Source organism: Bombus impatiens, unplaced genomic scaffold, assembly GCF_000188095.3.
Source record: "Bombus impatiens unplaced genomic scaffold, BIMP_2.2 scf_0133, whole genome shotgun sequence".
Lineage (NCBI taxonomy): Eukaryota > Metazoa > Arthropoda > Insecta > Hymenoptera > Apidae > Bombus > Bombus impatiens.
Window position 1 is genome coordinate 192,493 of NT_176552.1, and position 17,421 is coordinate 209,913.

At 37.2% G+C, this 17,421-nt stretch overlaps 2 protein-coding genes across 8 annotated transcripts in view; both read left to right on the forward strand.

The window, feature by feature from the left end:
- The first annotated feature begins 5,992 nt into the window (after positions 1 to 5,992).
- Positions 5,993 to 9,674, forward strand: LOC100740699 (tyrosine-protein phosphatase non-receptor type 5). 2 transcript variants are annotated; one of them, XM_012381550.3, is made up of 8 exons: positions 5,993 to 6,182; positions 7,102 to 7,298; positions 7,389 to 7,583; positions 7,660 to 7,875; positions 7,953 to 8,363; positions 8,458 to 8,753; positions 8,838 to 9,047; positions 9,153 to 9,674. In XM_012381550.3, exons 1-8 carry the CDS (start codon positions 6,008 to 6,010, stop codon positions 9,265 to 9,267), a joined length of 1,815 nt encoding a protein of 604 aa, XP_012236973.2. In that variant the 5' UTR covers positions 5,993 to 6,007; the 3' UTR covers positions 9,268 to 9,674. The 2 variants fall into 2 exon arrangements, with proteins under 2 accessions (XP_012236973.2, XP_003486815.3); XM_003486767.4 differs by having other exon boundaries at positions 6,012 to 6,182; positions 7,102 to 7,294; positions 7,406 to 7,583.
- Positions 9,675 to 12,336: 2,662 nt separating this feature from the next.
- LOC100740819 (myelin regulatory factor-like protein) overlaps positions 12,337 to 17,421 on the forward strand; it is a 68,087-nt gene continuing 63,002 nt past the window's right edge. For all 6 annotated transcript variants that reach the window (XR_002946022.2, XM_024365264.2, XM_024365265.2 and 3 more), the window contains exon 1: positions 12,337 to 12,996. Coding sequence is in view for 5 of the 6 variants with exons in the window: in XM_024365264.2 (XP_024221032.1) it covers positions 12,948 to 12,996 (49 nt within the window). In the remaining variant the exon portion in view is untranslated. The remainder of the gene's footprint in view (positions 12,997 to 17,421) is intronic.

Sequence of the window (17,421 nt, forward strand, 5' to 3'; positions counted from 1 at the left end):
TCCACCTCGTCACAAGATCTGATTGATACGTTGTTCCTCGATCCAAACACGGACGACGAACGTTGGTACACTGCTACATAGTAGACCTTTACGCGTTGATTAAATCTTGACCGATATCTAACGTTCTAAAGGTTCGAAAGGGGACAAAGACCGATAAGACGACACGAGACAAGAAATCGAGGAAAGTTAGGACAGAAAAGCCGCGAAAGCACCGTTTTATCAAGGATATACGTAGTCGATCTCACGCGGAGTACACGCGCGCGGCCGATGGTCAACTACTACTTGTAACAGCCGCAACACGCCGAAGGGTGAATCGACGCCGACGATCCTCCGCTGGTGATCTCTGAATGGACCGTCGCGGTGGTGTTTGCCGTTTGTTCCGCTTGAAACGTGACAGACGTGGGACAATGAATTTTTCAAGGATCGCGCTCGGTGATAGGGGACACCGAATGGGGAACGCGATGTTGACCGAGAAACTAACCGACCAGTGTTTTATGTGTACTTAAAGGTGAGCGGGCGTTACCCACGGATTTTGATTCGATCCGAGGTGGTGAGTACGTTGATTTCCATTAAATCGTGCAAATTGACTAACTCCACCTTTACGCGATAGGATTTATAGACACATAAATCAATTCTTCGGAAATAAATTCATTGTCTTCTTCGATGAATATTAATTACTCGTTCGTAGCAGATAGTATACGTAATTACGAGCTCAGAGATCAATTTTGCTAAAAATAACCCTTGTAATTATGATTCTTCTGTGCGTTATCATTTACGGGGTTGCCCGGCGTGGCTTTTCAGCGATCCATTTATTCCTTAAAGATCGGTCGTTACAGATGAACGATAAAACGATCCAAGGAAATATAAACGAAGCTTTGATCGTAAATTTTTTCCTATTTGCATAGGATCGTAATTTGCTCGAGGATAATTAGGAAATTAAAATGAAATTATTGAAATTTACATTCGCGTGCGAGGCTAAGCAACGTTTTAATTAGACGATTCAGAAGTACGGTCACGTAGATTTCCTATGAGTCATTCTACCATGAGACAACCTACCGCCGGGAAATCGATTCGGTATAGTCTAATTTACTTTAACGGCGCGGTGGCGGCTCGTATCATCTTTTGTTAAAAATGCAATCACGCGATCACCATTAACTATTAATATTTCAAGAGGAATTCTCCAGCCGGACATTCTGTCACTATTACCCCATACATTTTTCTAATCGATGTCTTATTTGTATCCAATTCGATTCAGTTACAGAGTACGACGATACAATCATTGTTGTTTTTTACCGTAGAATTTTTCGTTATTCGTTTCGCCTTCTTACAACGTATGAACCGATTGAAGTAAATCATTTCTTTAGCGGGCACTGAATATATTAATTAAATGAGTGAAACGTGGATTTCGCCGGTTTGGTTTCTCAGAAGATCTGCGTTAGATATTCATGTTAATTAATGTTAAATATTCGATTATATTTTCAAATATTCGTCCTAACATTAGATATTCAATATGTGCGTGATTTTCGTACGATTGCAGGCGTGCAAGGAAGAAAAAAAGAAGGAAGTCAGAGATAACGAACGGAAGTCGCGGAGTTGCACGTCGCACGTGCTTGGCGAATAAGCATCGAGAAAATTGCCGTAGGATTATCCTCTCTTCTTTTGCTTTCTAACACGCTGTGACAGCCGCTTTTCTGGACGAAGGAAGCCCCGACTGACCAAGCAAAACGTCTCAAAAAGGAAATGTCAAGGTACTGCTTAGAGTGGTTATGTTTATTGCTCTTAGAAACTGTCCCATGATTTTCTTTCCCACCCACGCTTTCGAAAATAAGCTCCGTAAAACTTTCGCAATTTTCGCAGATTTTCTTTCCACGCTCGTTATATCTCCACTCGTTCCTGTCGTTCTCCTCTAGCTGGATAAAATTTCGAATTTTCAAACAGCTTAATCGCGACCAGATTAGGTACTTCCACCTAATGAGCATTAAAGTATAAAAGTAAAGCTGTAAAATTTATAAAATTAGAAGTTAGAAATTTGCCCTTAATTGGTCGGCAACACGCGATTAATTCAATATTTTCCAGCGATAAATATAAAGGTAAAAGTAAAATTATAGAAGTTGTATAACTAGAAATTTAAAATTCTCTTTGTACAATTTCCAAATAAGGTAAAATAAATTGAAGAATGTTGCATATTTTTAACGCTATACAGGTAATCGATAGAGCGTTCGACGATTCGCAAATGCGCTTTATCAACGGTCGTCACGAGCACCGCGGCCAATGACTCACGATGAATAACCAAGGTTTTGTAGTAAATGTTAAACGACTTTTCATCGAGTTCGAGGATGGCAAGGATGGTAAAATCCTTTGACTGACAATTTATCGTGCCTCGCCGCCCTACGGTAATTAATAGGGTGATTAGAAGTTTCTTTTTTAACAAAGGAAAACGTCAATGCATCCTGTTACGTAATTTACAATCGTAATTTATATACACGATGTTATTCTCCAGAATATTCTTCCATGCTGTTCTTGAAAAATTAATTTCAACATTCGCGATAATATTTTTTAACTGCGCTATACTACGAATAATTCTCCATATGAATATAATTGTAATTCACTTTTCGCTTAAGTTCTTATATTCTATATCGAATGTTCCTCAATTATCTCGTCGAAAAATCGATTTGGAAATCAACCCCCATTTCCTTTCGTTAAATTTACAAATGTGACGCGTGTCGTGTAAATAATCTTTTACATATATAGCTAGAATTCATCTTTTTATAAAATTGAAAGAATTTGCGAAATGATAAACAGTCATAAATAGTCGAGAGACGTTTAGGCAACGAGGATTTTATTCCGGCGAATCTCTCAATTTTTCTCCCTCGTATGTTTGCATTTCCCTCGGCGAAGTACTGGACAAAAAAAAAACCCTTGAGAGACGTCTCGATACTGCCCACGCGTTTCTCGTTCGAATCGACGACACGCAATTTTACGCAAGTGTGTGTCTGGCTGCGTGCGCCCTGCGAAAGCTCGCAAGCTCTCTCCGAAGGGTGAATGGAGCCTCTAATTTAGTCGGTGCCACGACCGCCCTACGCTCCGTACGGTTCTACGCTCCCGTACACTCGCAAAACTTCGTCTCTGCCAATAATTTTCCCTCCCAGTGCTTCGATCTGTGTTCCATCGATTTTCATTTCATTCATTGCGGATTTACATCAGTTTCTCTTTATACTTATGACCTCGACTCCACATCGCTATTTCTCAACCTAATTGAAATACACGTCGAGATACACATTAAATTCGACGAGTGATTCATAAGCAAACAGCGAACTTTTTTAACAATTCGCCCATTTATCTTATCGTTGAGTCAGTTGTAAGGATATTATCGAATGTTAGCGGAAAAAGTGTTTATTAAAAGGCAGATGGTTTTGTAATCGAAGTATTCAGTGCTGTCGGGCAAACGTGAGCGAGCAACGTGTATCCGAAATATTATTTTCTGAAAATTGGAAAGTACAGAATACCTGAATATTTTTTTTTTTTTTTTAACAATTACCGTTGTACGATCGATCAGTCGATTAGTCGTAAAGTCGTTCGTGTAATTAACGTACTCAGTGTTATCGAGTAAACGTAGTCAATCGACACGCGTTTTAGATATATTTTCTTGAAGGTGAAAAGTATGGAAAACACGGATGTTTTCTGTTAAGAATTACTTTGTACGATCAATCATGTCAAAGGACGTTCGGGTATTTACGGATAGCAGAATTGGCTCCGCTCGTCCATGACATTGATCTCGAATCAATTAATTTACGAATCCGTCGGATAAAGAAGGGGTAGTTTCGAAGATTCGGCTCTGCTACGGTGGTTTATTGATTTTTTCAGCCTGTACCGGTGTTACAACAATGGCAATTGATCAGTATTGTTGAGTGACAGGGATCGGTAGGCAGCTTCAGAGAAACCGCAGTTCGTTGAACATCAGCTTCGTGGAATACAGTACCGGTACTGTGTTATATGAGTAATTATTGCAGTATGCTGCTACTCAACATTGACTCAACTTAAAGGGAACGTTGAAAGACTCGTTAGAAAGAGAAATACATATCGACGAGGAAAGATTGAAAGAAAGAAGAGAAATATTTCAGAGGATACAATTTTAGAGAAACAGGACAATTTTAGATGTCGAAATTATAAATTACGATAGTAGAATTTTGTTTGTGGAAATTTGGAAGATAGGAGAATAAATAGAAGCAGAAGAACCAATTCGACAGAACGAATATTGGATGTCGGCCGTATGGCAGGGATGAATGGGCGACATCCGGTTTTCTGATTCACTGAGATATTCTTGAGAAACGCGTAAGACACGCGCGTAGACGTTCGCTCGATTCAATGTTGTCTTAACCGATGAACAATTGATAAAATCGAGCCAATATTAACAGACTATTGCTTTTTAATTCGGAGCAAGATCGACGCTGTTTTGCATCATGTGTCTGTCACGAGATAAAGGAAGATTGCTTCATCGCTTGTTTTACGTCAATCGATCGATATTGCTTGTGTGAAGAAAGAATCGTAGAAAAATCACGGTCGTTTAACGATTTCAAACGGATGGAAAAGTATAATATCGACGCAAACATGAGGCAGTGTTTCGACAGAGTTTTTATACACGGTAATATGTAACAAGATGATCGAATTTTTCATCTCTTTCTTTTTTTTTTTTTATTCTTTCGTTTCTTCGTGACAAACTTTAATTTCATAGAGTATACGTGCGTGGAATGATTCATCCCCAAGATGCGTCAGCGCATCAGAAAAATATTTCTTTTAATGTTAACCACCGTGACGGGTATCCATGACCCATAAACGCTCTTAGGGAGATACGCGTGTTCTTCTTGCTTTGATTTATTCATAAACTGAATTCCCTTAACGATAGAAGTAATATAAATAGTATAATCCCCTTTGTTCATCGCGACAAACTCTCTGTGGATATATGTATACTGGCGCTCAAAAGTAATCAGACACTTGTTTATCTTTGTAATTGTGTAACCGAATTACGAAATTAAAAGTGAAAAGGTCTGCAATAATTTTCTTCTTGCCGAGCTATACGTAATAGTATATTACAACGAAATAAAGTTCATTTTTAGAAACCAATATGCAACGATAAAGTTGTGATGTTCGTAGAACAATTTTGTTTGGTTGAAAAATTGTTTGTCTTTAAGTTGTTTAATTTGTGATTTGTGCCGTCGGTCAAAGTATCTGGAAATTTATGAATAGTGACAGATATTCGAATCTCAACTTGGAAGTGATTCAAAGGTTTTTGACACTGTGCGAGTTCGAGTCACTTCCAGAGTGATTTAGAATTCTCAAAAGTATCGATAAATCTTCAATCTTTAAAGTTCTAATAAATCTTGAATATGCAAAGTTCCGACAAATCTTAAAACATCTTGGAAATCGTAAAAATCCTGGGAACTTATATAACATATTGAAAGAAGTCAAATATTTTCAACATAATAGATCAAAATCTCATATATTACATAATATAAGAGATCGTAGAAACTTTAAAAGCTTAAAACTTGTATGTACTCCAATATTTCGGAATGTGCCGTTACTTATGAATCACGGTGTACTCGCGTAATCGTCGAAAGAGGACTCCTTATTAACGCGAAGAAAAAGAACGGTATTACCGGAAGAGAATACGACACCGACCGCGTGAGAGCGCGATGTCGAAATCGAACGAATCGAAACATCGTGTAGTCGTGCAATGGCTGAGACGGAACACAGAAACGCTTCTCGCTCCGGTCTCAATGGGCAAACGTAAAACTTGATTCCGAATGCACTTTACTATCATTAGTTGCACGTGCTTCGCTTTCATTCACCTTGAGTCCCTCCCGCCAAATTCCTGGCGTTGGTAGTAAATCGAGCACGCGATTGGCTGTCATTTGCGTGTATCTTACCGCTGATTGGCTGGTATATACTCCCGTACATAACCGAGTGCAAGGCCGAAGTAAACCGAAGCCCAGGTCAGGGTACACGAACGATGTCTTCGACAGTTCGAACGAGAAGCTTGCGCAGACGAGACAGACTAGTTTCTGTTAACGATATCAACATGGCTGTTTACATGTCCACGCAACCGCTACTTTCAAATCGTGGCTCGCACATTATTCTTAATCGTACAGTCTTCGTATTCTACGTGTGTTTGTTTCTGACGAGAGGTACCGATCGAATTTTTTTTTATATTTTTAAATATTTGCTTTTCTTTTTTCATTTGTGTGAATATTATATACATACATTGATACATATACGTTAGTTCTCTCTATACACACGGTCGAGAAAACAGGATGTAGTTTATTCGTGTTCTTCGCTTTCGTATTTGTGTGTAAATGGGAAGTGGATGTATACACACGGTGTACAGTTGTGTCAGTGACTGGAACGACGTCTATTCATCCACTTGTCACATGCAGTTCTCTCATTGGTGTATACTCCATCTGCTCGCGTTTGTTACCCTTCCCCACTTCAGAGTTTCCTTGGTGTTCCGTTCATAAAATTGACGCGATGTTTACTTCCTGCGTAACCGCACGGAAGTCGGAAGGAATCGCTTCCGAGGATCTCTTTATGAGACTCAAAGGAATTCAAATTATCGTCGAGTGGAACATGTCGTTGTTAAATGACAAATCGTGCGAAATCATGGAAAGGTGTTTGATATTGCGTTAATAAAAGAGAGAACGCGAAACGTGTTGCTCTTTTTTTTTTTTTGTTGTTGAGGTTCTGACATAACGCGTGTGCTACCCCACGTGTCACGTCGCGCAAATACTTTATATTTATATTCTGTATATCTTAATGATATTGGTTGTTATTCTCGAGATAAACGAATGTCAATTACTGTGAGTGTGTTATGAGTGTCGTTATATTATGACATTAAAGGATATTTCATATCTAATAACATTCTTTGTATAGATAGTGATAGAGATATAGATAAGATTTTTTTGTAGAAATTAATTGAACTATTTTTAATATATCGATAAGTATTAAGTATCTTCATAGTATGATACAACGTAAGATAGGAATATAATATATTATGATACTGGATTTTTTAAAACAATTTGAATCCAATGAATTAAAATTTTGTTGCAGGAAGTACGAGTACTCCTCTGACTAACCATTATGTAAATGATGCAAATTATTACGACATCTCTAGCAACGATGACAGATCAGATCCCTTGGAGAAATTTTACTTAATTACTGGACAAAGGTGGCACGCAGATACTGTGCTGCCTATTCCTTTATTGCCATCTACAGAGGGAATGTCTGCTAGGTCTCATCATAGGTACATAAACAAAAAACTTTCTGTCTATTATTAACTATATATTAATAAATATTATTAACTCACATAGCAATAAATTTGATATCAATTTAAAATGCAATTTTTGGTAAACAGGATCCCACAGTCCATAACGGGACTGGATGATGCTGGAATGGATTTGCAAGCAGCTCAACTTAGTACCCGTACAGGTCAGGAGGTACGCTCCACTGCAAATTTATCATGGCCAGATTGGCAATTGCCTATGTTCGTAGTACTTTGCGCCATCGGTGGCGCTATTCTCTTTACATTCCTGGTAAGATTTCAATTCTATATCACCCATTGCATATGGTTGGGCAAGATATTTATGTCTAATTTCATTTCTCTTTCAGGTTTTGTTATGGCTGCGGAAACAAATGTCGCGTGAAAAAGATACAGAGGATGGTGACAGGAGAGGTTTGGTAGAGGAAGGTGCTGTAGGTCATCCAGAAAAGCCTATCAAGCCTGCAAAAGGATCAATTGAATGGGTTCATCAACCTGCAGCAAAACCATCCATTCAGTCTGTTCAGACTGTCCAATCAGTCACACAAGCTACTGGTTTACCAGAGGCATGTTCCATTATTTAGAATAATGTAGATAGTCGTCAAGTAACAACTACAATATTAACGAATTCCTCTATCCTTAGGTAATGTCGGTGGCAATACCAGAACGCAAACCGGAGCCAATATGTATAAAAGCTAAAGGATTATTGGAACGACGTGGATCAAGCGCAAGTTTGACTATAGAATTGGCACCTCCTCCGGAAAGTCCACCACACATTGTCACGCCTACCCGCGAATGTACCGCGGAGGAATTTTTATTAAGTGCCGGAAACGTTCTATCAAGAGCCCAACTTAAAAAAGCAATCAGTGATCCAGCATCATTGCACAAAGAGTTTTGGGAGGTTCCTCTCAACTTACCTGAGAAATTAGATATTTGTGGATCCGGGGTGAAGAATAGGTATTGTTCCGTATTACCAAACCCACAGTCAAGGGTGGTTTTACCGGGTTCTGCTGATGATCCTCTTTCTAGTTATATTAACGCCAATTATATTCGGGTACGTACGTTCAAGACAAAATGGAATACACAAAAATTGAAGTTATTTAAATATACAAAATTTCAATTTAAGTTTATCGATTTTAATTTAACAGGGTTATGATGGGGAAGATGTTCGCTATATTGCAACGCAGGGACCATTACCTCACACTGTGGGTGATTTCTGGAGAATGGTCTGGGCAGAAAAAGTACCAGCGATAGTTATGATGACGAAGCTATACGAGGCCGCTAAAACAAAATGCGAAGCATACTTTCCGCTGGATAAAAATAATCGCATACAAAGTGGACCGTTTACCATCATCGTTAACTCTATCGATACGAGAGAAGGTTACATAATCAGAGATTTAGAACTTCGATACGAAGGAGACAGAAGACACGTGCAGCATTATTGGTAATTAGATTAAATTTGCTATGTTTTGGTTATTTCGAGTGGTGCTATTAAAGCACTTAATGTAATACTAACAAACAATTATAGGTATGATTCATGGCCGGACCATGCCGTACCTCAAGCTGCGGATACCCTTGTTAGTTTAGCCGCAGAAATAAATTCTTTACCAGGTCCGGTTATTGTTCACTGCAGTGCAGGAATTGGACGAACTGGTTGTTTCATAGCTTTAGCCACAGGAATGATACAGCTATTAAGAGATGGAAATGTTGATGTATTGGGTATTTTATGTCAAATGAGGTACAAGATATTTTCTTTTAATTAAACTGAAATCCGGCAATTTAATTGCGAGTTAAATTATATGTTGCTAGATTTAAATATTTAAAAATTACATCTTTTTTTTAGATATGACAGGGGCGGTATGGTTCAAACGGCAGAACAGTACGAATTCGTTCATCGTGCACTTTGTCTGTACGAACAGACGCTTGATGGTGGTAAAGCGTCGAGTTCAGGGGATTGAAACCATAAATAACGCGATTGTGGGAATTGATAACAGTTCACTAGAAGAAAAAATTTGTTTGAGAATTACTATGAAAAGATTTACGAAACGACTATGAGATATTGTCTGCAACATATTACTTCGTCCAGGTGTGAATATCTATACCATGGAGGAAATTCTATGGAAAGAATCTCAACTTTAGACCAGCGGATGTCTTATCTGACTTTCAGCTATTCAAGATGAGTTATGTCTCACTAAATAAGCTGCCATTTCTATACTGCCATGACGAATCGTTGACAATTAATATCAGTCACAAAGCTCAAGACAAAGATAAACGGTTTATTGACTCATGTTCTAAAGAATACGATATTCTTAAACGGAATTAAAACTGTTTGACTAATGAAAAAAAAACATTTCAATTTGACTCACGAGATATCAGGGTTTATCTGAGTATCGATTCAGATTTTTATGCATTCTCTATGTGTTACAAATTAGATTTGTCAGTTATAAATACTTGCATCTATAATATTCTCAGAATCCTATACTTTCTACAAGCAGTTCTTTGTTAGCTTTCCAATGCAGCAAACTGTTACAAAATTGATGTTGCTGTCTAATACTACAGTTAAAGAAATGAATGCTAAAAGCTGTTAATGATTATTTCAAAATGAAACCATATATACAGAAAAGCAAATTATTATAAAATTGGGACCCACGTCGATTAAAATATTTTTATCCTATTTGTAGTTCCTAGTTAATTTAACGGTAAAACTTATACGCTGATTTCCATGACTTTTAATTAATTTATCAATAAAGACTGAATGCAGGTAGTACAATATGTTTATTATATAAGTTATAAATCTAACTAGAGATAATATGTTTCTCTGATCCAAAACAAAATCCATGATGTTATAAGATCGTAAGAAACGTAGTTTTACTTGAAAAAAGAAAGGAGAAAAAGAGATAGCAAATTGTAGGACGGATTTGTTGATCTGAACCTCGAAAAGCAAACTATCGATTCCTCATATAGCAAAGCAAGGTTATAGTTGTTGTATAACATTCTCTCTAAGTATTATGTACAAAACTATAATTATTTATTCTGTTTACTGCTTGAATAAATTAATATTTAATGAAATTCCAATACAATGTTATGAATTAGTGACTAAAGGAGCCATTGCTTTTTTTTTCTTGATAATAATCAGTTTGCTCGGTTGAATATTGTATTAGTCTATAGGTGACAATAAGTGTGGTTACGAGCTTCTAGGGAAAATTTGAAAAGAACTTATTAACAAGAATGGCAATAGTTTGAACAGAAATGTCTCTCTGCATAGAAATATTGCATATAACTCGATTTCGACGTTGTATCAAAGTTATTAATATTCATTACTATCGCATACCGTTACGAGATATATTGCAGACTCTGTAAGATCTATGATTATCGATCGTTGTAATGGAATCTTTGATTCGTTCTTTTTTTATAATTAATTCTCACCGTAATTCCACTAAGTTGTGCGTTTCGATTTCAGACTGTTACAATTGTATGCAATTTTGACAATTGTCTGTATGGATATGCCGTAGCGAGTTCAAATGTTATTTTAAGATATTCAGTCTGTTAATCGAATGTGTTATAACATCAACTATTCGAATTGTCGATATAATGCCTCAGAATTCTTCTGTTTTGTAAGTGAACAAGTGTGAACGTGTATTTTTGAGCGAAAGATTGTGATATGTATACATATATACTAATATATATACATATATATACTTGTACATATGTTGTACAGAGAGCAAAATATATTTAAGAGACTATGTATTTGTGTAAGCAAATTGAGAGTAAATTATTTATGAGTATACATATAAAGCCTTGGGCAAACTTTAATGTAAACGTATTAATAACGTAACGATAACAATAACAATAATTTAGAAACCCTTTGGTGTTCAACTGTACTTATGTGACGTAATAAATGTTTATAGTACCCATGCAATGTTTATGTGTAATTTTTTGGCAAAGTGGAGTACTATCGCGGCCACGTATGTTGAATTTTGTTTGCGAAGAATTATTTGTAATTATTATGATTTTATAATAGAATTTTATTGAGTTATTTTCTATGTTTATTCAAATTCCTATACTTTACCGACAAATTATTTGTATACTTATTTCCAAAAATAAAGTCCGTTAAATTCAATTCGTGGATTCAACTCGTACTCCGCCATTTTGATTAATACATTAAAATATAAATTTCCGTAGAAAATGTTATCAAACGTTTGCATTATATGTACCATGAAATTAATTCAATCTGTAGTGTATATATTACAAAAAATGATATCAACGTTCCTCACATATCATCTGTTTAATATTCTCTAGATTATAAGAAATGTAATGTATGTATATATTATATATACAACACATGTGCTACGATCGTTCTACATAACTGTTACTTTGAGAAATGACATTGATCATTATTTATTAAGAATAAAATTCTATTTTTATAGCCAATCAGAAATTATTCTGTATTCTAGAAATCCCATTATACGTACTTACATATACTATCATTAACAAGTGAAAAAAATAAATAATCACGAGAACTACATTGCATTCTTTTCAAATATACAAATGAAAAATATATTAATAACTTACATATCTCCAAACACGTACAACTGATGACAAGGAATCCTTTCAATCTGCAGGAAATGTATTCGCAATTTTCAAAACAATCACTCCGACGTCAAATCCACTGATTTCGTTTTACCGCGCGAAACGCCGTTAAGTTCGGTGCCGCCATCTTGAGTCGTACAAATCGCTTCATCGATATTCAGCTTCATTTACGCCTCTTTGCGCCTTAAAATCACCATATAAATTGTTACAGCGTTTCAACGAATACATCACGCAATGATATCTTAAGTAACATCGACCACTCCACAACGAAAACTCGAATCAACAACCATTAACTACAAAATCAAAGGACATTTTCACGAGCGAGCGACGATGCGCGGTTCTTTCAAACCTTGCAGTTCGAAGACTGACGCGTATCACGTGACCAGCTCGTTCTCGGCGCGACATGCACGGGGCGCGTTTGCATGTATTACGTATTGTGTGCGTGTGGTATCGGCCACGGAACTGAAGTTTAGTCCGCGCCTCGGGATTCGACACGGCTCCTGGGTGTACGAGTCAGCAGTAGAATAACGCACGGAGAAATCGTTTCGTTGAATTCAAAAGAATCAAAAGAAAAAAAGAAAAGGAAGAACAAAAAGGACGATATACAAAAGTTGGTTCAAGTAGTGACTTCTTTCGGATACTGTATTGGATTAATCTTTTTCTCCTTTGCGATGCTTTCATTGTCGTTCACCGTGTCGATTCTCGACGTCGATCGCTCGTAGATCGTGTCGCTGCGTTCGAAGGTGCGAGGAAACACGGAGTGACCACACGGAAGGAGTGAACTTATCTTATTTGGTGAAATTTCGAGAGAAACATACGATTAAAAAGAGACAGACAGTGCAACCGCGAGACTGAGAATAACAGATAGAAAGGCGACAGAGAAGGAGGCAGAAAGAGAAAGAGAGATAGAGAGAAAAACGGAAGAGAGTTACATTAAACGTTGCGTACTATGTGGGACGTCGCGTCGAGTGACATTCTAGCCTGGAGACAAAATGGGGCCCGTTGATCGGGCCCGGAAGATCTCAGGGGTCCGATTATCAACGGAGGTATGGATGTCATCGGGGACGGGGACGAGCAAACCCTCCAGGCGATTCTCGGTGAGTACCATCAGAGTTTCGTTTTGTTACCGCTTGTGTTTCGAGTGCATGATATATGTATAAATTGCAAGCGTTCACCAGTCAGCTCGGTGGAACGGTTCGCGACGATTGACAAGCATGACAGCCACGGGAATGTCGCGGATCCCTAGCGTTCGCCATATACCTTGCATTTACCGTGTGCGCCATACAAATGCGTTCTTCGGTTGCTTCGAGTTCCCCGTGCATTGACCTTAAACGCACCGGACACGGTTCATCGTGCGTTTTCGTCTTCCAGCCTCCTTACTCTCAAACAGATGACCAGATAAACAGCGTTATCCTGCTCCAGTTTGACCTTACCCGGTCTGCGTTTTTTCTCTTTCTTTTCTGCTCGAATATTCTAGAGTCTAATAAGCCTGTTCCTTAGTGATGCAGAGTATGAAAATGATCAGAGAAATTTCTCCTTATTGCGAATTATTCTTTGTTGGATTTTATGTAGATACTTTTGATCGTAGTATGGACGATCAACGAATCAAGTAGTAAATATGGAGGAGTTTGTTTTTAACGGAGATACTTCAAACAGTTGCAAGGCTAACCTTTCGTGACATAGGTAAACGAATATAGCGGAACATTATAGTATCTTTATTTTTTTTATTAAGTTATATAAAAATATAAGTATATTTTACTAACTTATCATAATTATCATAACTACTATGTACTAAAACTACCCAAACCAGAAATATCTTATACATGTAGTGTAACTGAATAAAACTATGTAAGAACACAGATATTTCTAAAGATAGCGTCGATATAGATCCAATTTAGATGTACGCTAGCGTGGTAGGTGTGTCGGTACACTGGAGTTGTTGAATAATTCAAATATTGTTGTCGCGTAGTATCATTCATAGATTCTTCCTGAATCGCTTGAATTCGAAGAATTCTGTTTGCAAAATGCTTAGCTCGCTCTGATTGATCTTCAAAGGAGAGTCGTGTGCCTACGTGGATACATTTACCCTACTTTTGCCTTGACTGTGCAGCTCCCCTCCATGCTCGCGGAAAAACCGCCTTCACATACCTGTTACACGTTTAGTTCAATGCATCGTGCTGCATCATTTCTTGCCATTATTCCACTGTAACTATGCAACAACCGCTATTATACTCTTCCCCTCGGAACCAAAACTCGTATGAGTCATCGTGTCTCTTAATTTCGTAAGAAGTCACGTTAAGTCATCCGTACCAAGCATCGGTCGAAATTAATTCATTAAGGATCAATGATGCGTTAATGCAACATTTCATTCGTAATTTCCGTTTCTAGTCAATCTATATAATTTAATTTAGTTTTCTGGCATTGTGGTTACGAAATTACTATTTCTTCTTCTAATAATCGTCACTAACTTATGCGTGTTCAAGCAGAATTCAGATTTTTACGACGATAGTTGAGAAAATGAAACTAATTATATACCCGTACACCCTTTACATTATTTACGTCTTTATAAATGCATAAAAATCTCTACTACGTTGTAAGTTGTATCTTTTAAAATTAGGTTTTTTTTCTGTAAGATATCCATCGTCATAAAACGTTTCTTTCACAATGATAAAATGGCGTAATCAGAATAAAAAATATTTCGTAGATATGAGAAATTTAAGTAAACTTTGAGTCATCGGCGAAATATGTAATAATTATCTGTTATATAGCATCAGCGGAACAGCATATGCATAAAAATTCTTTCGTCTTATTCGTCGTTTTTCCACGTGTTTACGATTTTTTTCTAATAATCGCACTGGATGTTGGACTCCCGGGTGCATTCACCTGCAACGAGTGCACCGTAGCACTCTTTATTTGGGTCGGAGGTTGCAATGTAATGCTTCTCTCCGTTCAACTTGATCTTTCCACGAGCATGCTCTCGCGAGCAGTGTACACACGGAGAACTTGTTTTTCGACTACATTGAATCATTCGTTCCTGAATTAATATGATTAAATGCGTCGAACGCGATTAAGATGAGAAAATAGACAATTAGATTAAGTCGAATATTAACATATCGTTGACAGAGCATGCTATGAAATAAATTTTCACCCCAGTTCCCACACGTACGTTTTTAGAAAATATGTCAATGCTTATAAGATGAAAAACATTTATTTGCATTTCTTGACCTTGACATTTAAAAAATTATAGACAGTAGACTCAGGTTTTTCATTAACGTAACGTGTCAAGATTCTTTAGCATCGAAGTACCAAACACTTGAATATAAGTATACTTTGTTTTATCGTTTCTCACAGCGTAGCTTTTCAGTCAAAACGTGATATTTTTAAAAATTCTTAGATACGCCATCAATGGAAAGCCTGCAATCGCTACGCGTTCCTTCGAGTTCGAAAGTTAAGCAGAATTTTCGGAAAGAGTCCATAAGAAACTCTTTCAATGGAAATTCGATTAATTTCCTAATATAATTCGGTTAATTTCGAATAGCGCGCGTATTGTTGCATAGGATGGCAACGTATATTTTTACTGAATTAGCTCGGTCGATCTCGTTTAGAATACCTGTCATTGAAGCAATTTGAATTTACGCAACGGCTACTAAATTTTAATTCGTGTCACTTTAACTCGTTAAGGACCAGGCAGTGAAGTAATAGGTAGACAAATAACTTGGATTATGTAAAGGAGGTAATTGGCACAGATCTGTCTGCTATCACTACGAATAGCTAACAAAATATCTTTATCAGTTCCTAGTAATGACGAACAAAAAGCAACGAAAATGATGAACGGAAATGAAATACGATCTCCACGAAGTCAAATAATTGCCGTGGATTCAAGGTCCTTGCCGAGATTTTCCGACCAGATCGTTTTGTATTCTAACGATTTCACGTTTAGTTAACTACATACATCTAATAACGCTCTATACAATGACTGGAAAATGTATTGGCCCATACACTCGGTTTCAGTTGAAGTGGCTTTTTATCAGATTCTACATTTCATTTTCATAATATCTTATGAAAGTGTTACTTAAATGATACGAAATTTATTATAATATATACGCATGCTCGTGAAAGTATTACGATATAGTGGTCGTGTCTCATTACAGTGCTAATGAAATTTCAAAATATTTTTATAATACATACAGTACGGGCATAGAAATTTTCTATGGTAACCGTTTAAATAGGTTCGTGAGCCGGTATACTTGAATTTAGTTAACGATAGAATAGATACAATGGCGTGTTGATACGTGCTTTTCATAGCCACTGTACAATCTATCAAAAGGTTTTAATATATTTTGGAAAACACAAAGTACAACGGAAAGAGAAAGAGAAGCACGCCGATGCGCGACCGCCGAGATTCGCTGGATGGATCGAACTCTCTCGGATATTACCGCAATTCGTCGGTCTTTACCAACAATTCCAGTATTCTCTGTGCTCGCAGTGGCTGGCAGACAGTGAAAGTTGCAGCGGTGAACGTGCTTTTCCGTTTATTTGAAATTAACAGCTCGATACTTGGCCATAACCCGTGTCAATAAACAACGCGTACCGTGTACATCATCGACAACATTTCACTTTATTTTTGTTTTCGTTATCGGCTATTATTCACAGTCGCACGATTGTCGTCAAAGTAATTGTTCGTTGCTACGTTCGTTGCCAGGAAGGTTCGTCGTCGGCTCCTTCTAGATTTTTTCTGATTTTAATATCTCTGATATTATCCTCATTCGCGTATCTAAAGATGTTTACGCATCCTCTAGAAAACGATAATTAACGTTAAAAGTTAGCGTGCCGTAGTAATTAAAAAAACACGCCGATTTCATGGCGAACCATCGATCTTTCTCACGTCGTAACGATAGCCGTGAAAGCCGTCGAAGATCGGCAAGAAAGACGTACAGAACATCTAACGAAGTTAGTATAGCTGTGTTAAATATAGCCGCGCGAACTTTCCTCGTTGCTAATTAATTCTCTCCGCGGTATATTATTATGTAAGCTCGATCTCTGCATTCGATCGTCAGTTCGAATACAGTGCAGCTCCATTTGTCCGAACCTGGTGAATAAACAATTCGTATACACGTACGTAAGTTTCTATCAGTTCATTGATTATTTCTGCTACCTGTGATTTCTCTTTTAAATAGCAGCAATTCACGATCGGATAAATGCATCTTGTTTAATCTGGATAGTACTTTGATCGAATACCGATTTAAATCTCGATCGTATAAATGGACTTCAGACCCGAGTGAAGTTTCACTACAGCCAACAGTAGTAATTTCGATTAATCTTTGAGCCAAGACGATTTAATCCATCTGTCATTTACGAGCGAGAGAAAGATGAAAATGAGAAGAAAACGCATGGGAAACATTTTTTTATTTTTTACAATACGCTTTCTTAAATATATATTTCATTAAAATGCTGAAAACAAGCATCTGCGTTTCCCATCGAAAAGAGACATATTACGATCCATGTTGATTACATATCTTTCA

Bases quoted from the DNA above. Each gene is read 5' to 3' on its own strand.
- LOC100740699 (XM_012381550.3), top strand. From the start codon at position 6,008: ATGTCTTCGACAGTTCGAACGAGAAGCTTGCGCAGACGAGACAGACTA. The intron at 7,299-7,388 runs ATAAACAAAAAA...CAATTTAAAATG, and splicing joins CTAGGTCTCATCATAGGTAC to CAATTTTTGGTAAACAGGAT. The intron at 8,364-8,457 runs GTACGTACGTTC...TTAATTTAACAG, and splicing joins TTAACGCCAATTATATTCGG to GGTTATGATGGGGAAGATGT.